We start from the raw sequence: 23,782 nt of genomic DNA on the forward strand, positions 1-23,782 counted from the left end.
TTCTCTGGGTCTTAATTTCCTTGTGTGTACTAAATGATCTCTAAGGTCCCTTCCAGCTCCAAATCTTTGATCTTACGCCCTTATACCATATTCTACTGTAAAATCAAAATGCATACACAATCTGAATATTAATTTTTAAGAGAACCAGATTGGGTGGCTTTCACAGCTATGGCTAGGGGGAGAATTCCTAAGAAAAGAAGGGACAGAGTTGATCACAAAAATTAAAATAGATAATTTTAGTTACATGAAATTGAAAAGCTGTCCCACTAACACAACCAATACAAATAGGTCAATAGAGGAAGCAGATATCTAAGCTATATATTGTTGTTGTTATCCTTCTCTTCCTCCTCCTCCTTTTTTTCTTTTCTCTTTCTTTCTTTCTTTCTTTCTTTCTTTCTTTCTTTCTTTCTTTCTTTCTTTCTTTCTTTCTTCTTCTTCTTCTTCTTCTTCTTCCTTCCTTCCTTCCTTCCTTCTTCTCTTCCTTCCTTCCTTCCTTCTTTCTTTTTTCTTTCTTTCTTTCTTTCTTTCTTTCTTTCTTTCTTTCTTTCTTTCTTTCTTTCTTTCTTTCTTTCTTTCTTTCTTTCTTTCCTCCTCCTCTTCTTCCTTCTCCTCTTCCTCCTCTTTCTCCTTCTTATTCCCATTATTAAGGGACTTTACTTTTAGATTTCAGCTAAACCCACTATTTTTGAAGGGAATGATACAAATAGTTAATACCAAAATTCATGCCCCAACAGATAATTGGCCAAAGGATATGAAAAAAAGTTCTAAAAAGAACTGCAAATTATTAGTGGTCATATCAAAGTTTACTACAAATAGCTAATAATAAGTGAAATATAAATTAAAAAAAAAAGCTTCTGGGCTTCTACCTCATACTCAGCAATTTGGCAAACACCTCAAGATGGGGCAGTCAACACAGGTTGTAGAAAAATAGGTACAGTATTGTACCTGCTCATGAAGCTGAGAATTGGTACATCCATTCTGAAAATCAATTTGGAATTATGCCAAGAAATTGTCTAAAATGTTTGTATTCATGTTAATTACAACTCTGAGGTACCACATCACACCCATCAGATGGCTAATTTGACAGAAAAGGAAAATGATAAATGTTGGAAGGGATGTGGAAAAAATTGGGATACCAATGCACTATTGGTGAAGTTGTGAACTGAAACAGCCATTCTGGAGCAATTTGGAACTATGCCCAAAGGGCTATAAAATTGTGCATATCCTTTGATCCAGTAATACCATTACTAGGTCTGTATCCCAAAGAGATTTAAAAAAGTGGGGGGGAGGGAGAACCTATTTGTATGAAAATATTTATAGCAGCTCTTTTTGTGGTAGATAAGAATTGGAAATTGAGGGGATCCCCACCAATTGAGTAATGGCTGAACAAGTTGTGGTATATGATTATAATGGAATATTATTGTGCTATAAGAAATGACCTGTGGATGATTTCAGAAAAACCTGGGAAGACCTACATGAATTGACGTAAAATGAAGTGAGCAGAACCAGGAGAACTTTGTACATTGTATCAGCAATATTGTATGATGAACAATTGTAAATGACTTAGCTATTCTCAGCAATACAATGATTCAAGACAATCCCAAAGGACTCACAATAAAAAATGCTATCCAGAGAAAGAACTGATATCATCTGAATACAGACTGAGGCATACTATTTTTCCCTTTTTTCCTTCCTTTCTTTCCTTCTTTCTTTTGGTTTTTGTTCAAGTTTTTTTGCACAAAATGATTAACATAGAAATGTTTTACATGGTTGCACATACTGTCTCAGGGAGGGGGAAAGGAAAGAAGGGAAGAATAAGATTTGGAACTCAAAACTTAAAAAAAGGCCAATGTTAAAAACTGTTTTCACATGTAATTGGAGAAAAATTAAGTATTATTTAAAGAAAAATACAATAAAAATGTTTGTATTCTTTGACTCAGAGATCTCACTTTTAAACCTATACTTTAAGGAATTAAAAACAAAATTAAAGGACTATAATACTTTTATATATATAATATATATGTTATATATAGCAAAATCATATTATATATATAATTATATATAGCAAAACTTTTTGTAGTAGTAAAGAACTGAAAAGAAAGTAGATGTCCATCAATTGGGGTATGTCTAAATTAATTACTGCACTGTCTGAGGCAGGATTCAAACTCAATTTTATTTTTTCATATAAAGGTATTTAAATATTACTGAACTTTAAGAAATAATGAATATAAAGATCACATCAAAGTTTGGGGAAAATTATTCAAATGGATTTAAAGTGAAGTAAAAAGAAGTAGTAAGACAAAATACACCATGACTATAGCACTATAAGTGAAAATAGCAACTGCAATAACAAAGATCAAAATTAAGTGCCCAATTATAATAGTTAATCTCGGTCCCAAAGAAAAGATTTGCAAATGTACTTCCCTTCTTAGCAGAGGTAGGGGGATTATGAAGGTGAAACAGTACATGCTGTCAGATTTGATTAATATCCTGGCTGGTTAAACTGAACAGATTGCCTTCCCTGTCCACCCCCACCCCCACCCCACCACCTCATTTCTTTTCTATACTTTGTTTAAGGGATAGCTCTCTTGATAGTGGATAAGTGAGACAGAGAGATATGTGAGGAAATAAAGTTAATATAAAAGAGATATCAATATATCAAATTCAGAACAAGATCCTCATTTATAACCACCACTATCATTACTCTTATTCTTATCAGTCACTTCATCTATAAAATAGAATTTACTTCCCAGTACTGTTATAAAGATGAAATGAAATGAATATTTGTAAAGCATGTTGCAAACCTTAAAGTGCTATGTAAACGTTAGCTTATTATTATTATTCCCATTATTAGGTGACTTTCCTTTTAGATTTTTGTTAAATCCCCTGTTCCTAAAAAGAAATTAATACTTTCTCCTTTCCTCCATTTTCTTTACCAAGGTTCTTTTTATTCAATCCTTTTTTCTCTTTCAAAATGCATTTATTGGCACTTTATAAACAAACAAAAAATCAAAAGCCAAAGTTTCAGCTGACAGTTTTGAAAAATTTGAGATAATTTATTTGGAGTTACCATATTATCCAAGGAAACCAAAACAAAATAAAATAAAAATATTAATGGATCATAGATTTAGAGATGAAAGGAATCTTAAAGGCCATTGAGGCCAAATCACTCATTTTACAGATGAAGAAACTGAGGAACAGAAAAGTTAAAAGACAGAATTACACAGTGTCTGAGGCAAAATTTGAACCCAGATCTTCCTGACTCCAAGCCTAGCTCTCTATTACACCACTTATCTGCTGACTACAGTTTATATTAACTATGAGATACTGAGGAAAGCATGAAAACTAATTTTCAAATGTATAATTTACTATTCATGTGAAGGCTTAAAGGAGGGATTGGAAGGAGGCAAGACAAACATTTTGCATTAAGAACAATAAAAAGGGACCAACATAATCTTTTGTCGTTGTTCAGTCATATCCAACTCCTTGTGACCTCATTTGGGGTTTTCTTGGCAGAGATACTGAAGTGGTTTGCCATTTCCTTCTCCAGTTCATTTTACAAATGAAGACACTGAGGCAAACAGAGTTAAGTGACTTGCCCAGGGTCACACAGCTAGTAAGTGTCTGAGGCCAAATTTGAAATTAGGAATTTGAACTCCAAGCCTGACACTATACCCACTTCCACCTATCTGCCCAACACAATCGAAACTTGTTAAATATATACATTCTTACTTGCTTCAGTGTTCTGGTTTGAGCTTCAAGGTCAATTCAAAAAATGCAATGGCACATATAACTTTTGATAATTTCTTATGTCACCACCAATCGTTTAAAAGTTTTGGCTGAAAGGAACAATTAACTGCTCTGGACTCTTGCATAATAGTAGATTTATAAGAGAATGTTCTTCACACAATATAGAAAAAAAGAAAAGGGAGTTGTGCTCTCTGACATACGTTTGAGTGATCAAATTCTGCGCAGGGCCAGTAAGCTTAACAATAATGTTCAAGTAATTTGCCCTAATACAGAAATTGCTTTGGAGACCTGTCTCAAATCAAAGGTCTCCAGCTACTACAGTGAGAAACATTTTAAAATTCCAATGCTATTTTTAAAAATTTCAAATTTGAGAAATATGACCTTTGTTTCATAAATGTAATTATTCATTTAATTCAACAAATATCTAACAAGCACATATTATGTATAAGGCTGTCTCACATGCTATGACAATCAGAAAACTGAATAAGAACTGACCTTGAGGAGCTACAGTTTAGCGTATCACACAGAAGTCAAGAAATATTTCTTAAGTACCTATCGTGTGCACTATGCTAAGCACTAGAGATAACAAAAACACACACACACACATACATAAACACATATATACACACGCACATATATATATAGATGTACATATGTGTGTTTTATATATATGCATATATATATATATATATATATATATATATATATACACATATAGAGATAGATTTTTAAAAAAGTTTCTTCTCTCAAGGAGCTCATAGCTCACAGCCTAATGGGAAGAACATGCAAACAACACATACAAGCAAGATATAGACAGGATAAATTGGAAATAAACTCAGAGGAACGGTATTAAGATTAAGGAGGACTAATCTTTCATAAAGTAGAATTTTAGCTGAGACTTGAAGAATATAGGGGAAGTCAGGACACAGAGATGAGGAGAAAGTATGTTCCAAGCATGGGGGATAGCTCATGAAAATTCATTGAGCTGGGAGATAGAGTGTCTAGTGGGAAGAACATCAAGGAGACCAGTGTCACTGGATCACAGAGTACATGGAAAGGAGTAAGGTTATAAGAATACACAAAATATTTTATTAGAGTGCAAACTCGATATGAATCAATGATGTGATATCAGCAAAAAAAGTTAATGTAATATTTCAACAACATTGAGAAGATTAGTATGAGGTATAATGAAGCAGAGCACTGTACCATGTGATCTTTGCAGACTTAATGTTCCTGGAAAAAAGGCTTCCTTAAGAGATGAAGATAAAGGGGAGATAGGACATGTGTATATGTATATTTTAGTGCTTCTATTATTATTATCTCATTCTTGGCATTCTGCTCAATAGAATTCAGATAGAAGTGGTCCAAGGACAAGTAGCTATCCTAGTATTATTCTTTTATATCAAATGTTCTACAGGCTACTTCACAGATGGATAAAATAACTGCTTTTTGTATTTGAATAAAGGTATTAGTATGTAAGATCATTTTCTATAGGTCAATGAAAGCATCCTTCGTACAATTCCAATAGTAAATGGCATAATGTGGATGATATGCACCTCTATTTGTTCCACAGGTTTTTTTTAAACCTCATTTCCTAGGTTTCTATATTTTGGAAGCATTTTATGCTATGTAGATGGGAGTATGTGAATGTTTGAAGTGGTAGAAGCTATTGCAATTATTGTTCTTGAGTTTTTATAGATCAATGTTATGTTCAGATAATTGCAGACAAGAGTTTAGACTGTTTAGAATTTATTGGTTGAGTTCTCCAGGATATTTTGAGGTCCATTTTTATAGTTTGGGGATTTGTCTTCTTAGTCTATGAAAGGCGGCAAACTATTGATTTATAATTCTAACCACAAGGTGGTTAGGGTAAGGATGGGGATTTCTACCTTTACTCCCAATTAATTTATTCACAGAAGGCTGGACAACTCAATTGGGTCAATCAATCAATCAATCAAAAGCATAAACTAAATATGATAAAACCCTTAATCAATTTGAGACAGACTAAAGAAATTTCTTATGATCGTCTGACAGAATAGGACCCTCATCTCTGGGAATATACATAAACAAGTAAGATAGTTCAGAATCTCATAGTGCAGTGACTGGCCAGTCTAATGGTGGAGGAGCTTTTAGCCAAAATTCTGAAAGGGAATTACTTGGGAGAAGAAGGGTTACTCTCCCTCTGTTTCTCCCATATTCCTTTGATCATTTGAGATGTGGAGATTCCCATTAGAGGTCCTACCAGTGAAGGGAGGTGGTGGCAGTGGTTGCCAAAGGGGTGGGGTGTCAACGAAAGAGGAAGCACCTGTAGCAGATGTAGAATAACAGTCACTCAAAAGTTATGACAGCATCAGAAATTGAGATCCCTCATGACAGAGATGTGCCAGCTATCTATTCTAAAAGGTCATTGACTCTTAGAGCTCAGGAGAGAGCTGCACCTAAGGGGAACTTCGTGAAACCTCTATGAAGAAACAAAAGGAGTTCCAGTAATCTAGAGTTGTGAGTTTGCCTTTTGGCTTCATGTGTGTTTCACTACCATTGCACATTATATTTGAGCCCACTCTCCACGAGACTTCCCTGGATGTTCAAGCGGAGATTGTGCACTTGGTTTGAGATGAAAGTTTTATACAAAATATTCTTTCTATGCTACTCCAATTAAAAGCACTTTTCTAAAAACAAAATGAGGCTCTTGACTGAAAATCAATAGAAAGCTCATTGATAGGGACTTGTGATAGTATTAGAAACTCAGCCCTTCAGATTAGCCCTAGGATTCTGAGGGATATAGTAGTCAGCCATCCTCTGGGAACTCAGCTTGTGATTTTAAGTGCCCAGTTTTGGGAGTGGGCCCAGAGAGGGTGCTATGCTAAATAAATTTTATAGATGTGAAATTTATACAAATTTCATGTGTATCATAATTTCTAATATTTCCTTGCATAATTTACATTTGTCACTAAGTCCTAACCCTTTAAGGATAACTATTCTATAATTTCAGGTAGCAATGACCTAGTCTAGAAATAATATAAACCCTTTCATTTACAAATGACTCAGCCATTTGAGAATTCTGTTGACATATTGTTGGCTGAGTTAATATGGATGTGTCACCCATTGAGGGTCTTTTAATTTTATTCTTGGATTTTAACACTTATACAGGCTCTATTGAAAGGTAAAACATTTTCACTCACATTCAAGAAGTATAATGGCATATTCGTGTCATCAAATTTTACTGTTGCTCAGTGAAGTCTACTTATTCCAAAAAATATTTCGTAGTTTTTTTTTAACCTGTCTTCCAGATGCTTTAAAAATATCTGTCAATCTTTTTTCCCTTTTGGCAAGCAAATATTAATCTCTCTATATATGCCTAAGGGTATTGGCCCCAGTGTTTTGTTATCATTGTATAGATTTTTGCTAATTTGAAATTAGTGTTATTATAATTAGGAGCTGTAGCAACAACATCATCTTGTAATTACTCTTTCTGATGAGAAGTTAGGTAGAAATGGTCATGGGTTAAGCATTATCTTGCTATCATTCTCTTTAATGTTCTACAAGTTTCACATGTGGGGTAGATAAATAATTGCTTCTTGTAGTTGAATAATAGTGTTAGGATATAATTTCATTCTCTCTACCCTAAATGAAAGCATCTTTGGTACAATTCCAAAAGCAGACAAGACAACAAGAATGGTAGGCATTTATGCTATTTCCATGTGATTTTTACATCCTCAGCTAGATGTCTTTATTTTGAAAATATTTTATTCCATGTAGCTTGGAGATTATGAGTATTTGGGATAGTGGCATATATTTAATACATTGTTCTTAAGTTTTTTTATGGGCAAATATTATATTTGGGCAATTGTGGGCAACATATCAGTCATTTATAATGGTCTGGTTCCTATGGTATTTTATTCGTTGAGTTCTCCAGACTATTTTGATGTCTGTATTTACAGTATGAGGATTTCTCATCAGTTCATGAAAGATAGTAAGGTGCTGGTGTTTAATTCTAGGAACCAGGTCACGTAATGATAGTTAGCATTGATATATCACTTTAAGGGCTGCAAAACACTATCCGTACATGATCCCATTTGGGCCTTGCAACAACCCTAGGAGTTAGGTGCAATTATCATCCCCCTTTTATAGGTGAGGAAACTGGAGCCAAGAGAAGTTAAGTGACTTGCAAACTACTAGTAGTGTCCAAGGCCATATTTAAACCCAGGTCTTCCTGACTCTAAGTCTGGCACTTTTCCATTATATGATGCTACCTCTCAGTACTACATCTGCACATTGTGCAGTGATGTGTTACACAGTTTTTTACCATTTCCTTCCATATTCTTCATTTACCATTAAGTTTGAGCTTTTTGACAATAACTTCTATAATTTCTAGCAGCGACAACCTAGTATCAAATTACCGTCACAAACTCTTTCATTTTTACAAACAAATCCATATAACTCTATTACTTATTTGATACTTCTTTGACAGCACACTATTGGCTTAATTCCTGCAGATGTCACCTATAGATAGACTTTTGATTATTTCTTTTGATCTTATCCATTTCTAAAGTTCCATCCACAGTTAAGACGGTTTTAGTAACATTGAGCAAATCCAATGTTGTCATGAGCCTTAACTATTACATAGTGAAGTAATGTCAGGTTATTCCAAAAATGTTTCTGTAGGTTTCATTTTTATTTTTATCATTTTTACTATAACTTTTTGTCATATAAGAATTTCTTTCAATCTTCTTCCTCCTTTTTGGTGAGAAAGTTTTATCTTTCTATAGCTGCCTTAGGGTGATGGGGCCTATATTTTGCTAATATTATACATATTTTGATTAGTATACTTTCCAAATCTGTTAGAATCTTTTTTTTTCTTAGTTTCAAAAATGTACATCAGAACTGGTATTATATAGTTGTTCATTACTTTAAATGTGTCTTCCTATTCAGATTTGATTGCAGAATGTCAGTAAGTCTCAACACATTCAGCCACAGCTTTCTCTTTGATATCTTTGGCTTAATGCATCTTTCCTGGAGGGAATCAAGGTATTTGTAGGTATTATTGTCATCCTTTGATTCAGTGTGATTTTTGGATTCAATTTCAAAGGCATTATTCTTTATCTTTCAATGGCACACACTAAGAATTTTACACTTATGATGTCCAAATAACATTTCTATATCATTAGAAAGAGATGCTATGATGTTCTGTTTCCCATCCCTGTGTATGTGCACTGGATGTTCCCTATGCCTGGATCTCACTCTCCATCTCCATATTTTGGAATCTTTGGCTTCTTTCAAAACAGACACCTCCTGCCCGTCTGCCCATGCCCCCTCTCCAGCAATTAATGTCTTCCCTTCCAAAACTACCTTCTTTCCATTTTGAGTATATTCCACACAAACTTACACATATCTATGTTGTCTCTTACCTGTCCATGTAAGCTCTTTGAGGGTGGAGACTTTCTTTTTTGCATCCTTTGTACTCAGCACAATGCCTAGAACACAGTAGGTACTTAATAATGCTGTTTATGAGGTTTTTGGTAGAGCCACATGATGTCATCCATGTACATCAAGATCTTAATGAGATGTTTGTGATCTACTCCATTATTCATTTGGAAGCCATACTTAATTCCATTTAGGAAAGATGATGATGGATTTAAGAATTAGGCAGAATTGTACATGCACTAACTGCATTAGTTACAGGGTAACCCTGAAAATGTCATGCTTTAGCAATTGTTCTTGACATCACTGTATTGGTGGCATGTTTTAATAGAGAACAGTATTCTCCATGGACATCAAATATTCTCTGTATTTGGGTCTATCTTATAGCTTTGAAGTACATGAATAAGTCATGCATGAGGAACTGAGTCAAGGGCTTTGTGACCATCAGTGAAGACAGTAATAATAAAGAGAATAAAAGCTAACATATAATATATATATATATATATATATATTATTTATATATATATATATTTATATATATATATATTATATATATATTATAATATATTATATATTATATATATATATATATGACACTTATTACGTGTCAGGGCAGCACTGTACTAAGCACTTTGCAATTATTATCTTGTTTGATCCTCACAATAACTCTATTATGCTACTATTGTATACTTATACAATAGTACATATATAATATGTATAGTATATATAGTACAGTATATATAGTATAATTATACTATTGTAATAATGTGCTACTATTATTATTCCCACTTTACAGACGGGAAGACCAAGGCAAACATTTTAAGTGATTTGCCTAGGTTCACAGAGAGTAAATACCTGAGGCTGGATTTAAACTCAGGTCTTCTTGACCCCAGGCCCAGCACTCTACCCACTGCTCCAGCTAGCTGCAGTATGTTATAGTGCTTTGGAGTAGGTTGCTCGATAACTAGCGTCTTGAAAATAGGTTGTTTTTTACACTCTTTAGGGTATTGGTCAACATTTTTTGCTCCCTGGGCAATGTATAATTTTTTGTTTTTATGTATCTTGTTAGTGATACAAGCTGTGAATGTTTTGTATAAGGTACATAAACACATAATTGACCTATGTTATTCTTGCTTTTTTCATTTCTCTTGATAATATTGAGATACAAATGGTCTGAGGACAATTGGATATCCTACTATTACCTTTCATATTTAAAGTTCTATGGACTATGGTACTGCTGGATAAAATAGCTTCTTTATGTAGTTAAATAAAAGGGAAGGAAGGGAATAATCATTTTTATAGTGCCTACTATGTGCCAGGCACTGTGCTAAATGATTTTTTTGCAAATATCATTCATTTGATCCTCACAACAGTTCTGCAAAGCAGGTGCTATTTATTGTCCCCGTTTTACAGTTGAAAAACTAGAGGAAAAAGAGGTTAAGTGACTTGCTCAGGGTCCCATAACTAGTAAGTGCCTGGGGTTGGATTTGCACTTGACTCTAAGCCCACCATTTTATCCATTGCTTCAACCAGTTGTCCCCATAAAAGTATTAGGATGTTAGATCATCATTGGAAGTCATACTACATATATCCTTGGTCCAACTGTAACAGCAAATAGTAGAATAGAGATTATATGTATTTCAATCTATTCTCATATGATTTTAATCTCTTCTACTATCTCTATTTTGCAAGTTTTTTGCTCCAAAGAGCTTGAAGATCAAAAATATTTGGGATGACATCTATTAAAAATATTCTTAAGATTTTGAGGGTTAATTTTATAAAAATAACTGTGGGTAAAAGTTTAGTCTGTGATAATGATCTGGTTTTAGAACAATTTATTGGTTAAGTTCTCCAAAATATTTTGAGATGTCTGTATTTGTAGTGTGGGGATTTGTCATTTGTCAGTCCATGAAAGACAGTGAGCATTTTTTGAATAATTCTAGTAATAATTTGAGTAATGTCTTGCTAGAGAGAAGAAAGCAGAATTGTTCTGTTATATTCTGCTTTTATCAAAATACATGTAGGGTACTGTGTTCAGTTCTGGGTGCCCTATTTTAGGAAGGATATTGACAAGCTGGAAAGCATTATCCAGAGGAAAGACTGTGATGATCATGCCATTAGAGGTCTGGATGAAGAAACTGGCTATGTTTAGCCTAGAGAAGAATTGGGCTGGGTTGTAGGATGTCTTTAAATATATAAAGAGTTGTTTTGTGGAAGAAGGAAAAGACTTCATCTATATTTTCCCTGTTGGGATAACTAAATGTAATATGTCTAACTTTCAGAGGGTCAGATTTTAGCATAATGTAAGAAAAAACTGTTCCGGCCATAAACTTCCCCTCCCAAATTGATATTCTTGTGATGGTACGTTAGGCCATCTCTTGTCTCAATTCTTACCTAGCCCTTAGTCACTGAATGGGCCTTGCCTTGGACAAACTGAGGCCTGGGAAAGATCTTAATTTAGAAAGGCTAAGGTTGTTCGCTGAAACTCAGGCCATCACTGGTCATTTTTTGTTTTGCCACTGGACTTCAATAACTCTGGAGGAGAGAGTGAGGCTAAGGACTCACTTAAATCCAATTCATAAGCTAGTCAAGACACCACCCTCATGATGTCATTGGTTCTCTTCACGAGCGAAGGATGAACAATGACACAAGAACTAGCCAGCAATAAACAATGCATCCACCAGTGATCCACAAGAGCTCAGAGAGTGTAACCTCTCTGGGGAATAGAGAAGTGTGGTTATGAACTCTACAAAGGCACTCTCTCTAGGATGCCAGCATAGAGCTATGCCTTACAAGAATTTCATGAGGATTCTACAAATAAAGAAAAGGACTTCAGGAGCTATGAATTACACTTGGGTCATATGTATTTTTAAGCTGAGCCCATTCTACCTGGGGACCTCTTGCATGTAAGGGGTGAGGAGAATAGTGTATCACCTGCTTGGGTAGAGTGGGAGGTATTTCTGCAACAACTATGTTATACCTGTTTAGTAAATTTCCCTTCATAAAATCTAATTGATATAAACTGGTTAATCAATATTGGGGAGCATACCACATTCGGGTTCAAGACAGTACTACAATCTCTCCTCTAACCCTCAGGGTAATTCCTAGAACCCTGAGGGGAAAAGTAGTTAGCCATTCCATAGGAACTAATATGCCAATTCAAAAGAGAGTTGGGGAAAGTCACCCTGGAGGGGTTACTACACACAGATGAGCCAAGAGACAGTTTGGTGAAATGGATAGAATGTTAGTTTGAAGCCTGGAAGACAGATCCAACTTCTGTATCTGATACATACTTGATGTGTGATCATGGGCAAGTCACTTAATATTTTAGTGACTCTGGCAATTTTCTGAGATTATAAATTACAAAGTAGTCATTAATCTGAATTAATGGAGAGAGATTTCACATGAGGGAGGTCCTGACACTAATGAAATCATAAATCTGAATTCTTGCCCTTAAAAAGGAAAATTAAACATTTAGCATAAAACCTAAGTATTCAAATTTCCTAATTACTATTTATACTTCAATTAACTAATTTTAATATATAAAGTATCATTACAATTTGTCAGTCACTTTCCCTAATATCAATTTTCTTTGCCCATTCTCATTCACTTTTGCCATTATATGGTCAATAGTATTTACTCCCTTATTCTGGTTCTGGTTTTGTTGTTGTTGTTTTATTTTGCTTTGTATTATCTCAAAAAGTCTTTACAGGTTTGTTTGGTTTTTTTTTGTAGTTGTCATATTTACTGCATTATAGTTTCCATTCCATCACTGTGGCACAACTTATTTAACCATTTGAAGAGTTGATTCTACACCATATCTTTTCTGATTCCCTCAGCTGCTAGTGCCCTCCTTTCCTAAAATACCTTGCTATTAATCTGTTGATACTCATATATATATATATATATATATATATAATGTCACAGTGACCATTCAATGGAACATGTGTGAGGATAGGTGAGGGAACAGGCTCAACCTTCCATGAAAAACAGAGATAAGCAATGTAAGTTATGAATAGGACAGCTTTTCATTTCCTCTAAACAAAAATGCTTAACACATAAAAGACTCACAAGTATACATTGACAGAAAAGTGGTACCAATTTATAACTACTATTATACTCTCCTGAGAGAATGATACTTAAAACATCCAAATCTGAAGTGTTTGCAGGACTGATGAATTGACATTTCACTTCTTAGTTCCCGATTGTTTCTCTCTATGTCCACGTCTATTTTTTAGCAAGTCAAGCCAGAGGTTGGGCTCCTCCTCTTTTTGGTAGTCATCTTCTCTTCCAAGATGTGCTGTAGTATTATTGGAGGGGGAACCTTTCACAATGCAGACAGAAGACAGCTGAGGAATTCAGGAAATCCTGAACACTCCAAGCCTATAAACATCCATCTTAGTATTGGTGTTCAAACATCTAAGTCCAGGGAAGGAAACAAAGAGCTGAAGAGAGTGCAAGAGCTTTGCTATCCAGGCTTCAGGTCATGTAGTGCTGGGTGTCATGTGTAAGCAATTTGATATTTCAGTTAGCAAACTTAACCACTTTAATCCTGAACTTAAATTTTCAACCACTTTCTAAGTCCAGGGAGAAATTCAGAGTTCCAAAATAATCAGTGATAGGAAGAAAGAGACATTTAGGAGATAACAGTCATTCCTTTTCAGTTCTACTAAGTAGGCAGCTTTTCCTGGTTCAGTGGACACTGACATGGGAATGGAAGAACTAAGGGACCATTTAGTCTTTGCTGCATTATCCCAAAGGACCAAGTCCTTCAGTACTATGTACATAGGGCCCTACAGGTAGCCTGTGTGTAAGGACAGAATTTTATGGAAAGAATTCCAAGCAGAATATATGTTCCACTGGAAGTATCCAGGTCCCAGGCCTATTTCCACACATGCTCCATGGAATGTCCAGTTACATTTATACATGTTATCTTCTATCACAAATAGGTCAACAGTCCTGCAAAAATCTTCATGTTTGGATGTTTTAAGAATCAAACTTTCAGGAGAATATAATAGCAGTCATAAATTGATGCTCCTTGACTTGTCAGTACACGTGTGAACTTTTTGTGTAAGAGCATTTCTTCTGTATAAACTCAAAAACTGTCCTAAATATTCATATTTCCAGTAAATAGCACAGCGCTTGGCACATAGCACTTAATAAGTTTGATTCTTAATTTAACCTGTTTTTTTTTCTCTTTTTGGGGAGCCCAGTGCTACCTAGAATAAGTTAGGAGGATGGTATAGCTTTCTGAAGCAATTTTGAGGACCTTGGGAGAGGATGAAAGTTGTCTTGACCATTATGGCCTTGTATACGTCTCCCTCCCACCCCCAACACGTGAACTGAAGCCGGTCCTACTGTAGCCTACGTACACTTAACCTTGAGGGCTTGTTATGGGTAGCTTTTAACGCTTCTATAGAGACTTAGCAGACACATTCGTCTATCTCAAGGGCGGGGTTAATCACCCCCAATTCAACTTCAAGGAATCTTTTAGTAGGCAATCCTGCATTTGGGTATAGGGCCAAGATGAGTATCAAACCAGATCATATGAAGCGGGGGGCAGGGCTCAAGCCCAGGGGGATCATGAAGAGGTGGCTTTTCAGCTGAGTCTAGAGAAGAGGACCCTAGGAAAGATGGAGAGGCCCTCAAAATTAAATCCAGCGTTTCAGTTCTGGAATATCAATATAACACTGACAAGGGGGTAGTCAAGATAGACAAGGGCTCCTCTACAAATATGATGAGGGTTTCTGCCAAAAAAAAAAATCAACTTTTTAACTGAGTTTTCTTTCTTTGCCCTGCTCCTCCCAACCGCCACAGCGACAACTGTCAACCCTCCGCTCCCAAGAAAACGCCCTCCCCCGCAAAACGTAAAGCAACTGTCGCAAGACGCTCTCCTCCCCAGAGGGCCTGCGCCAATGTCCCCCGTGCTCCACCCCTCCACGCGTCACGTGACCTGGCCCGGACCGGCTTCCGGCGCGGCGCACGCCGGTGACATTACGCGGGCCCGTCGTCGCGTCAGGGTTGGCCTCCCTGCTGAGGGAGGGAGGGAGGCGGCGGCTGAGGCTGGAGGCGGAGGCGGCTGTGGGCGATGTGGGGCTTTGAAGGAGACTGAGCCCGTTCTCTCTTCCCCCACACACCGGACACCGGCGCTGTGGACACACGCTCGCCCTGGTTCCTCGCCCCCGGGGCCGAGGCGGAGACCCGGGCAGGCTGTCCTGCTTGGGCTCGGGCCCCGGCGCCGGCGCCGGCCAGGCCCAACCGCTCGAACGGAACGGAGCGGAGCTGAGGAGGCCGAGTCGGTAAGAGGAGGGAGCGGCGAGGCCTGGCCAGGGCCCCGGCCAGGACAGCCCCCGGCGCCGGGTGTCTGTCTGTCTATCTCTCCCTCCCTCCCTCCTCTGCTCTCCCTCCCCGGTCTCGCCCAGTAATTCTCCGCCCCCTTTGTCCAGACTCAGCCGCTCCCTCCCTTCCCCTTGCCTGCCTCCTTTACCCCCTGCTGAGGTCCCAGGGAATGTCAAACCTGGCAGCCTTGACTCTGCTTTTTTTCTACCTTTTCTTCCTGCCTCTCTTTTCCCCTAACTTTAGCTGTCATCCCTTGTACCTTGGTTCTTCGTTCTTCGCGTTACCTTTTTTTCCCTGACATCCTTTCTGTCTTGTCTTTCTTGCCCTTTTCTTTTTGTTCTGACCATTCTTTCTCGCCTATCCCCTTTTCTTCCTTCCCTCCCTTCCCCCAACCTTGCTTGACTCTCCTCTTGGCTTCCTTCCCTTCACTCCCACAGTTTTTCTTACCTTCCAGTCTTCCCTACCGCCTCCTCCTCTTCTTCTTCTTCTTCTTCTTCTTCTTCTTCTTCTTCTTCTTCTTCTTCTTCATTTTATTTTATTTATTTTTTGTCTCCTTCCTTCTCGTTTATTTCCCTTCCCATCCAGTCTTGCTTTACCCTCTTCCAGGCTTGTTTGCTTGCTCTCCCCTCTCCCACTCCATCTTGCTGTCTTCCCCAACCTCTTCCTTAGTCCCCCATTTTTCTTGCTTCTCTCCTCTTCGTTTCGGGTCAGTCATCTCCACTCTCTTTATGGCTTAATCCCCACCCCCATCCCCCCTTTATTCGCCCTTGAGGGTCCACCACTCATCCCCCTCTTGCAGTCTCCCTTTCCCTGTCCTCTACCCAATATTCTTTTGAGGATTTGTCCCATCTTTAGGCTCTCTTTGCAGTACACTCGTACTCAATTTCCTTCTTTCCTCATTGGTTTGTGTGTTATTATTTGTAGCTACTGCCTCAGTTTTTTTGTATTCCTGACCTTAATTCATCTTTCTCATGACATCTTCCTAGTTTCTCCTATTCCTAAATATTTCCATCGACTAGCTGAGTTTTTTATTACTCACCAGGATGGTCTTCATCTTGTTGTGATCTTTGAAAAACTTAGCATGCTACCCCATTTGCTGACTGTTTACACATCATGTACACCCTGTGAGGAACCTGACAAAAGAGTAAAATTATATAATTTTGTATCTACTTAAACTTTTCAGGTGTTGTCACATATGTAGCCACTTCAGCATGTACTTCCCAAATCTCCTTTGGTTTTTGCTTTTTTTTTTTTACTTTTTTTCATTTTCCTAATAATGTAAGTTTACCTTTAATAATAATAAAAAAAAAGGTATCCTTGCTTGGCTTTAAAATCTCCCTTCTACTCTTCCCCCAATTTTGACTCTCCAGTTTTGAATTTTGAGTATTTAACTATTTTTTTACATTTTTTTTAATCACATATGGTTATTTTCCTTACCTACTGAAGGGAGATATGAGAATCATAGATTATTGGAGATTCTTCCTCCTTTTTTGAACTTTTTCCCAAAAAGGTACAAATAATTTTTATTTATCCAAAAGGTAGTAGAGCAGTTGTTGATCATTCAAAATAATAATTTGAATATATTGGGTTTTAGAATTTTTTTTTTGCTCTAGCATCAGGTTAACTTTCCAATTGCGTTTTGCTCAGGCTAATGTAATTAGTTTATATATCCCTAAGCATGTCCTGTAAAAGGAAGAAGTGGTACCAAGGAAGCAAGATTTAAAATGAATAATTCACATGTGGATAATCAAAAGCAGTCTGTTATTTTGTAAAGTTTTCTTAATCTTGATGATACAAACATTTTTATTATCAGAGTGGTAATTCTTATATTGATATATAGCATACACAACTATTCACAAGGTTAAAAGTTAAGCAATTTACAGTGTTTGTTTCTATTTGAATTGATTTGGAATGCAATCAAGGAGGCTCACCTAACTCATTCATCTCAGTTTTTAAAATTAAAATCTTTGTATTATCTATCATTTGCCACTTAATTGGTAGTTAATATGAAATCTTTATTTAAAACTCTTAAATTTTTTTTGAGATACTTGTGTAATTTAGATTGGCAAGAATTGATGTTTTTTGCATGGGTTAAAACCTTTTCAGGGACTTGTTATGACTGATGAACTCCATTTAAGATTTCAACTGGTTCATTTATTTCTTAGCAGATTCTATTGGCATAACTCTTCATACTTCAAATCAAAATTAGAATTCATTTTGTAACTTGAGTAATGTATATTCTATATACTTTTCCGTCACTCATTTGGCTGTAAATTAAACAAATCTGTATGTTAAAGTATCTTTAAATATCCTCTAAATTGTCACTGTTGAAATTTCCAGTTTTATTTTTAAAATATTCTATTTGAATTTTTTTTGTTGTTTATTTTCCCTACCTATACCATGCATGTCATGTTGGAATCTAACAATTTTTTTCTCTTGAGGTAGTGAAAAGAGAAAACTGAAGGACAGACTCTCAAGATGAGCAAAAAGCCCCCAAATCGTCCTGGAATCACTTTTGAGATTGGTGCTCGTTTGGAGGCACTGGACTACTTACAAAAATGGTATGAAAAACATAGACTTTGTTCACCTCAGAGTATTTGTAGCATGCAGTTCTGTGTCCTAACTAATTCTGCCCCAATCATTAGATTATTTTTATTTTAAAAACATGTGAGCTTTTAGTTTTTTTCTTTAAAATAAAAAGTTTAGGTTCACGATTTTAATATATTTTGTTTTTTTTATATAAAGCTATTAAATAAAACCTTTTTAAGTATCTGTGGCATTGAAATAAACACATAGGATATGAGGGATTTAGAATATGTTAAAACATATGAACCTTGTGGGGCTTTGTCTCTAAAGCTTGCCTTCTCAAGTTTTTAGTATGTTCTGTAATAAATATATAATTTGCTTTCTTTGCATATATTTTAAATGTGCAGTTACAATACGTTATCGAGGATTTTCAGCCATATACAACACATTAATGGTCAAAATTAAACTTTTCCAAAGGAGTCATACATAATTTGCTCATAGTTTTATTTTCCTGAATGAACATAATTTACTCCTCCAACACTGTGTCCACTTGGCTGGGGGTATGGATTGTACCTTTAGATTACTAGCAGTTAAATATCATTTTTAGATTATCTACAAACTATGTGATTCTTTGTGCCCTCTGCCTTCTTTTCTGCCACTCTGTAATTTTCAGTGCAGAAGCAGGAAGGAGATGCACCGGATTGAATGGCATTTTGTATTTTTCTTTTGTTTAATTGGTTGTCGTAGCCAAGTAATTTCACCATAAAATGTCCAGCCTACTTATGTTGCCTTTTTCTGATACCTAGCTAGGCTCATCCATGGAAAATATCTTGGTTTGGTTGCAAGGACCATACCTGAAACTTTTCCATCATGGTAAAAACCTGCTAGATCTTACGTTTTGCTGAGCATAGCCTTTGAGAACCCGGGGTTACCTCTACAACATGATGAGGCATTTGAATAAGACTTTGTAAAAGACCAGAAGAAAGAATGAAGTTGCAACTAAATAGAAGGGTGATTCATAGGCACTTCTTGAAAAGGCAGAGAAAGAAATAAGTATTGCTTTTAGCTGATGAGGTGAGGTTTATTTAGACAGCCCTAGAGATTTGATTAAAACATGTTGAAACAATAACTTCAGTAAAGTAGTAGGATATAAAATACACTCACAAAAACAAAATCACCAGCCTTTCTCTAGCACAAAAAGAATTTAATGGAAAGAGAGAATAAAATTGTATTTAAAATAACTAGAATGTATAAAATACCTGGTAGTCTGCTTAACCATGACACACAGGAATTCCTGTGTATACAACTACAAAGCACTCTAGAAATAATTGAAGACTTAAATAATTGGAGAGACATTAATTGTTCATAATTAGACTGTGCTAAAATAATAAAAATGACGATGCTGCCTAAATTAATTTTACAGATTTCACTGCCATACCAAGCAGACTACCCTCCCAAAGGATTACTTTCTAGAACTAGACAAAATAATGGCAAAATTCATTTAGAGGAACAAACTCTGAAGAGTATCAAAAAAATAATAATTTTTTAAAAGTGGGAAGGAAGGGAACCTAATAGCAATAGATCTCAAACCATACTACAATCAGTAATCACCAAACTATTTGGTACTGCTTAAAAAATAGAAAAGTTGTTTAGCAGAACAAATTGAGTACACAAAGACATGGAAACAATTGAATGTAGTTTTGTAATACCAATTGTAATAACTGCTGAGGTAAGAACTCACTATTTTACAGAAACTCCAGGGAAGGTTGGACAAACCTGGAGAAACCAGGTGTAGATAGAAATCTCACATCTTTTATCATAAGTTCCAAATGAATTCATGATTTAGATCAATTGTGTCCAAGTCAAAGAAAAACAGAAGCCACTACTCCAGACATAAGAATCTCTGTGGGTCACATATGTTGACTTAGTTTTGCGATGTAATATTATCTGTGTTTTGTTGTTTTTGTATTTATTTTGTTAAATATTCTCCAGTTACATTTTAATCTGGTTCAGGCCATGCTCAGCAGTTTAATGGGCCCGTAACTCATGTGTTTGATGCCTCTGATCTAGAAATTATAAAAGTTCATAATCATAGGTAAATTAGAGAAGGGAAAGATTTTTTTTCACAACTTTGGATAGGGGAGAGTTCTTGATCAAAGAAAGGATTGAAATAATCACTGAAGAAAAGTAGGCAATTTTGATTACATAAAATTGAATTGAGAAACAGTTACCTGCAAAAAAAAAACTTTGCAAAAAATTTCTCTGGGAAAGGTCTGCCATTCTGGATAGATAAGAAATTGATACTAATATGTAGGAACAAGAGTCATTTCCCAGTAGATAAAGGGTCAAAGACTGTGAATAGGCAGTTCTGAATTAATGAGAAAGATCGATATGAGAAAAAAAATGCTCCAGATATCTAATGATAAAATCGCAAATTAAAAGAACTGGGATATTCTTCCTTATCCCCATCATATTGGCAAAGATAACAACAGGAAAAAAATGGTGGTTGTTGGAGGTAGAAGGACGATGAGGAGAGCCAACACACTAATGTTCTGTTGATAGTGCTATGAATTGTTCTGGATGTTTTGGAAAGCAGTTTGGAACTGTATTCTAAAAGTCACTAAATTGTACTCTTTGACCCAGCAATAATGTTATTAGATGGTATTGCTAGGTCCAAGTGTATTTACAAAAGATCTCCCCAGAAAGATCAAAGGGAAAGGAATGGGACGCATGTGTACAAAAACATTTATAGAACTTTTTTTTAATAGCAAAGAATTAGACACTAGGTGGGTGTCTAATAAAATAGAAATAACAGCCAATTATGCTATATGCAAAGAATGGAATATTATTGTACCATAAGAAATGACTGAAGGGACAGATTCAGAGAAACCTGGAGGACATGTGTGAACTGATATAGAGTGAAGTGAGGAGAATCCAGAAAACAGTTTATATAATTATTATGATATACAATACAATTACAATACAGCAAGGAAAATGACTTTGAAAGACTTAAAAACATTGATAAATGCAAAATTAACTTTCATGACTCTAGAAGGCTGATGTTGAAGAGTGTCCCCTACCTCTTCATATAGATAGGATGGATAAAATAAGACATGCATTTTCAGATACCACTAGTGTATGAATTTATTTGGTGGACTATACTTGTTTGTTGCAGGGGAAGCTTTTAATTTTGGGAGAGAGGCAGAAAATTGTGAGTAGAGTGAGAGAGTAGTGACAGTGCTAGAAAGAAAAAGGAAGAAAAGAGCATGAAAGAGACATTTAAAGGTACATAGAAGAGAGCAAAATGAAGTTCAGAAGTGGACATAAACAAATTCAGAAGTTTCAATATTATGTTAAGTTTAATATTTACTTAAAAAAACAAGATGTAGTAAAAGAGAGTCAGTTTCCGTCCTTTTCTGTTCTTTGTTTCATAAAAAATTGCTGTTGGATCCTCATCAAGTACATAATTAAAAAGAAAGTTTACTCCAAAAAGGCACAGAAAGGAGATGGTTGCTTTGGTTGTATCATATGCTTGAAGGCAAGTAGAAATATTATTTCATAGGACATTTGATCACCTCGTACTGTAGTGCTTAAAGTATTAGCAGAATGACAGCTGTGAAAATAAATATAGTTTGTGCACTAACATTTATTGAAAAAGATGAAGAGGTAGATAAATTGTACAGAGATATCAATAAGACCTTCCAGATTAAATCATACATTTTAGGTAGGGATGGTGAAAAATGCATCCAAAAGTATAGGTTAGGAAGAAGGAATGAGAGAAGACAAATACTTATAGACTTCACAGCAGAAGGTTCACACATTTACCTCATGAATACTTCAAAAAAATTATTAGTGCCAGTATGTCAAGCACCGAATCACAGAAAATAATATTTTAATAGGTACAGAAAGACTCATTTGTATAGGAGTCATCTCTGAATCAGCTGTTTATGTTGTAGTTAGACTACTGACTTATTAAAACAAAGATCAGAATTACTAAAAAAACAAATAAGAAAGTAGAAGAGTAACAAAGAACAAAAATATAGGATGCATTTGTCATCACTGAATCCTGAACTTTTTGAATGAATGATAACGAAAAATGAATAACGGACAGCAGAAGCAACATCACCACTGATAATTATATATACACTTTTGTCTGATACCAATCAGTTATCATAACAGAGCAGCCCAAAGATCCTAAAAATGCCTTAGCAGTCATTGCTAAAGCAAGAGAGATGACTACCCAAGGCAGCAAGAATATAAATTTGTTTTTAAAATTTTACTCAGAAGGTATACAGATGAATATGAGCAATAACACCTCATAAAGCACATTAAACCACATTAAAATAAGCTCAGTTAGCCAACAAAGCAAAGTCATGCCAAGGACTTTTAAGGATGAAAATGGAAGGAGCAAAACAAGAACATTGGAAAAGATGTACAAAGGGTTTTTTCTTTTTTTGTGTGTGTTGGGGGTTGTTTTTAGCAGACTTCTCATCTTCCAGTCCAGTAGAGCCACCACAGTTAGGTTCTAACATCATGGTCCCCTTTTGTGCTTATAGAGGTGGTAGAAATGGCATCAAAGTAAATTAATATGGGAAAAGCCCTGAGCTGGACAAAATCTGCATTGAAGGAATCCATACTGGATGTGATAGACACTGTTGTGTGGGCACTGAAGTATCTATTCACAAGGTATCTACGTTAGGGACATGTCCCAAAGGTATAGGAAAAAAAAAACAAATTCAGATCTTATCACTGAAAAAGAGATGACTAAAAGAACATCAGCAGCTACTAACCTATGTGCTTCCTTTCCCATCCATATAAAATCTTTAATATTCATCTATACGTGTATTAAGAGTGTTCCTGATGAGAGTATATAAATAGGAAATTGCAAGGGTTTTGCAAATAATATTCAACAAGGGACTATATGTTTACTTGGAGATGATTAGAAGATGTAGAGAATGCAAGACCCCACTGTGCTTATTGTTAGTTGATTATGGAAAAAAGCTTTTGATTCTATAGAGGAAAACACTTAAAGATTGCATTCCAATAAAGTATGTCCCTTACATCCAAATATTGAAGATTCCTTGAATGAATAATGAAATGATCAGAATAATTTTGTTTTACAGCCCTCTGATCATAAAAATTCAGTTGAGGCATAAAACAAGGAGTGTTCTTACCAAGTGTTCACCATTATGATGTAGAGGAACCAGTTACAGAGACTATGTTAGAGAGGACTTCCTTGTGGATGATGAAGTCCTCTAGATGCTTCTTGATGACATTGTGCTGATTGCATCAAGCACTGTAACACGTGGCATGACTTCCTGAAAACACCCCTAGCCACACAAAAGAGTTTGACCTTATGGGGGCAGCTAGGTGGTGCGGTGGATAGAGTTCCAGCCTTGGAGTCTGGAGGACCTGAGTTCAACTCTAGCCTCTGACACTTGACACTTACCAGCTGTGTGACCCTGGGCAAGTCACTTAACCCCTATTGCCTCACCAAAGAAAAAACCAAATAAACAAAAAAAGAGTTTGACCTTATCATCTTCACAGGAAAGAACAAATTGAGTGAAGAATGTTTATATCCCGAGTCATGCCATGCATTTGATTTGACTACCTAGAGAGCTTGACAATCTGTATATCTATAGATATATAGATAAATCTGTATATTTGGGACAGAGAGTGTGAATGGATAAGTAGTTGGGTCCAGAATTAAATGAAAAGAGTAGGCTGTCCTTTCTTCAGGAAATTG

The 23,782-nt window shown here is 35.9% G+C and overlaps 1 protein-coding gene across 19 annotated transcripts in view; it reads left to right on the plus strand.

The window, feature by feature from the left end:
• Positions 1–15,154: 15,154 nt before the first annotated feature.
• Positions 15,155–23,782, plus strand: part of PHF20L1 (PHD finger protein 20 like 1) — a 132,008-nt gene continuing 123,380 nt past the window's right edge. For 9 of the 19 annotated variants that reach the window (XM_078153744.1, XM_078153753.1, XM_078153755.1 and 6 more), the window contains exons 1-2: positions 15,157–15,470; positions 17,952–18,071. In XM_078153744.1, the coding sequence (XP_078009870.1) occupies positions 17,989–18,071 (83 nt within the window). In that variant the 5' untranslated portion in view covers positions 15,157–15,470; positions 17,952–17,988. Of the gene's footprint in view, positions 15,471–17,951; positions 18,072–23,782 lie in introns of all 19 variants that reach the window. The other 10 variants (XM_078153742.1, XM_078153749.1, XM_078153754.1 and 7 more) reach the window with 4 other exon arrangements.

The sequence above is a fragment of the Phascolarctos cinereus genome, unplaced genomic scaffold (assembly GCF_003287225.1).
Source record: "Phascolarctos cinereus isolate Bilbo 61053 unplaced genomic scaffold, phaCin_HiC Scaffold_4;HRSCAF=312, whole genome shotgun sequence".
NCBI lineage: Eukaryota > Metazoa > Chordata > Mammalia > Diprotodontia > Phascolarctidae > Phascolarctos > Phascolarctos cinereus.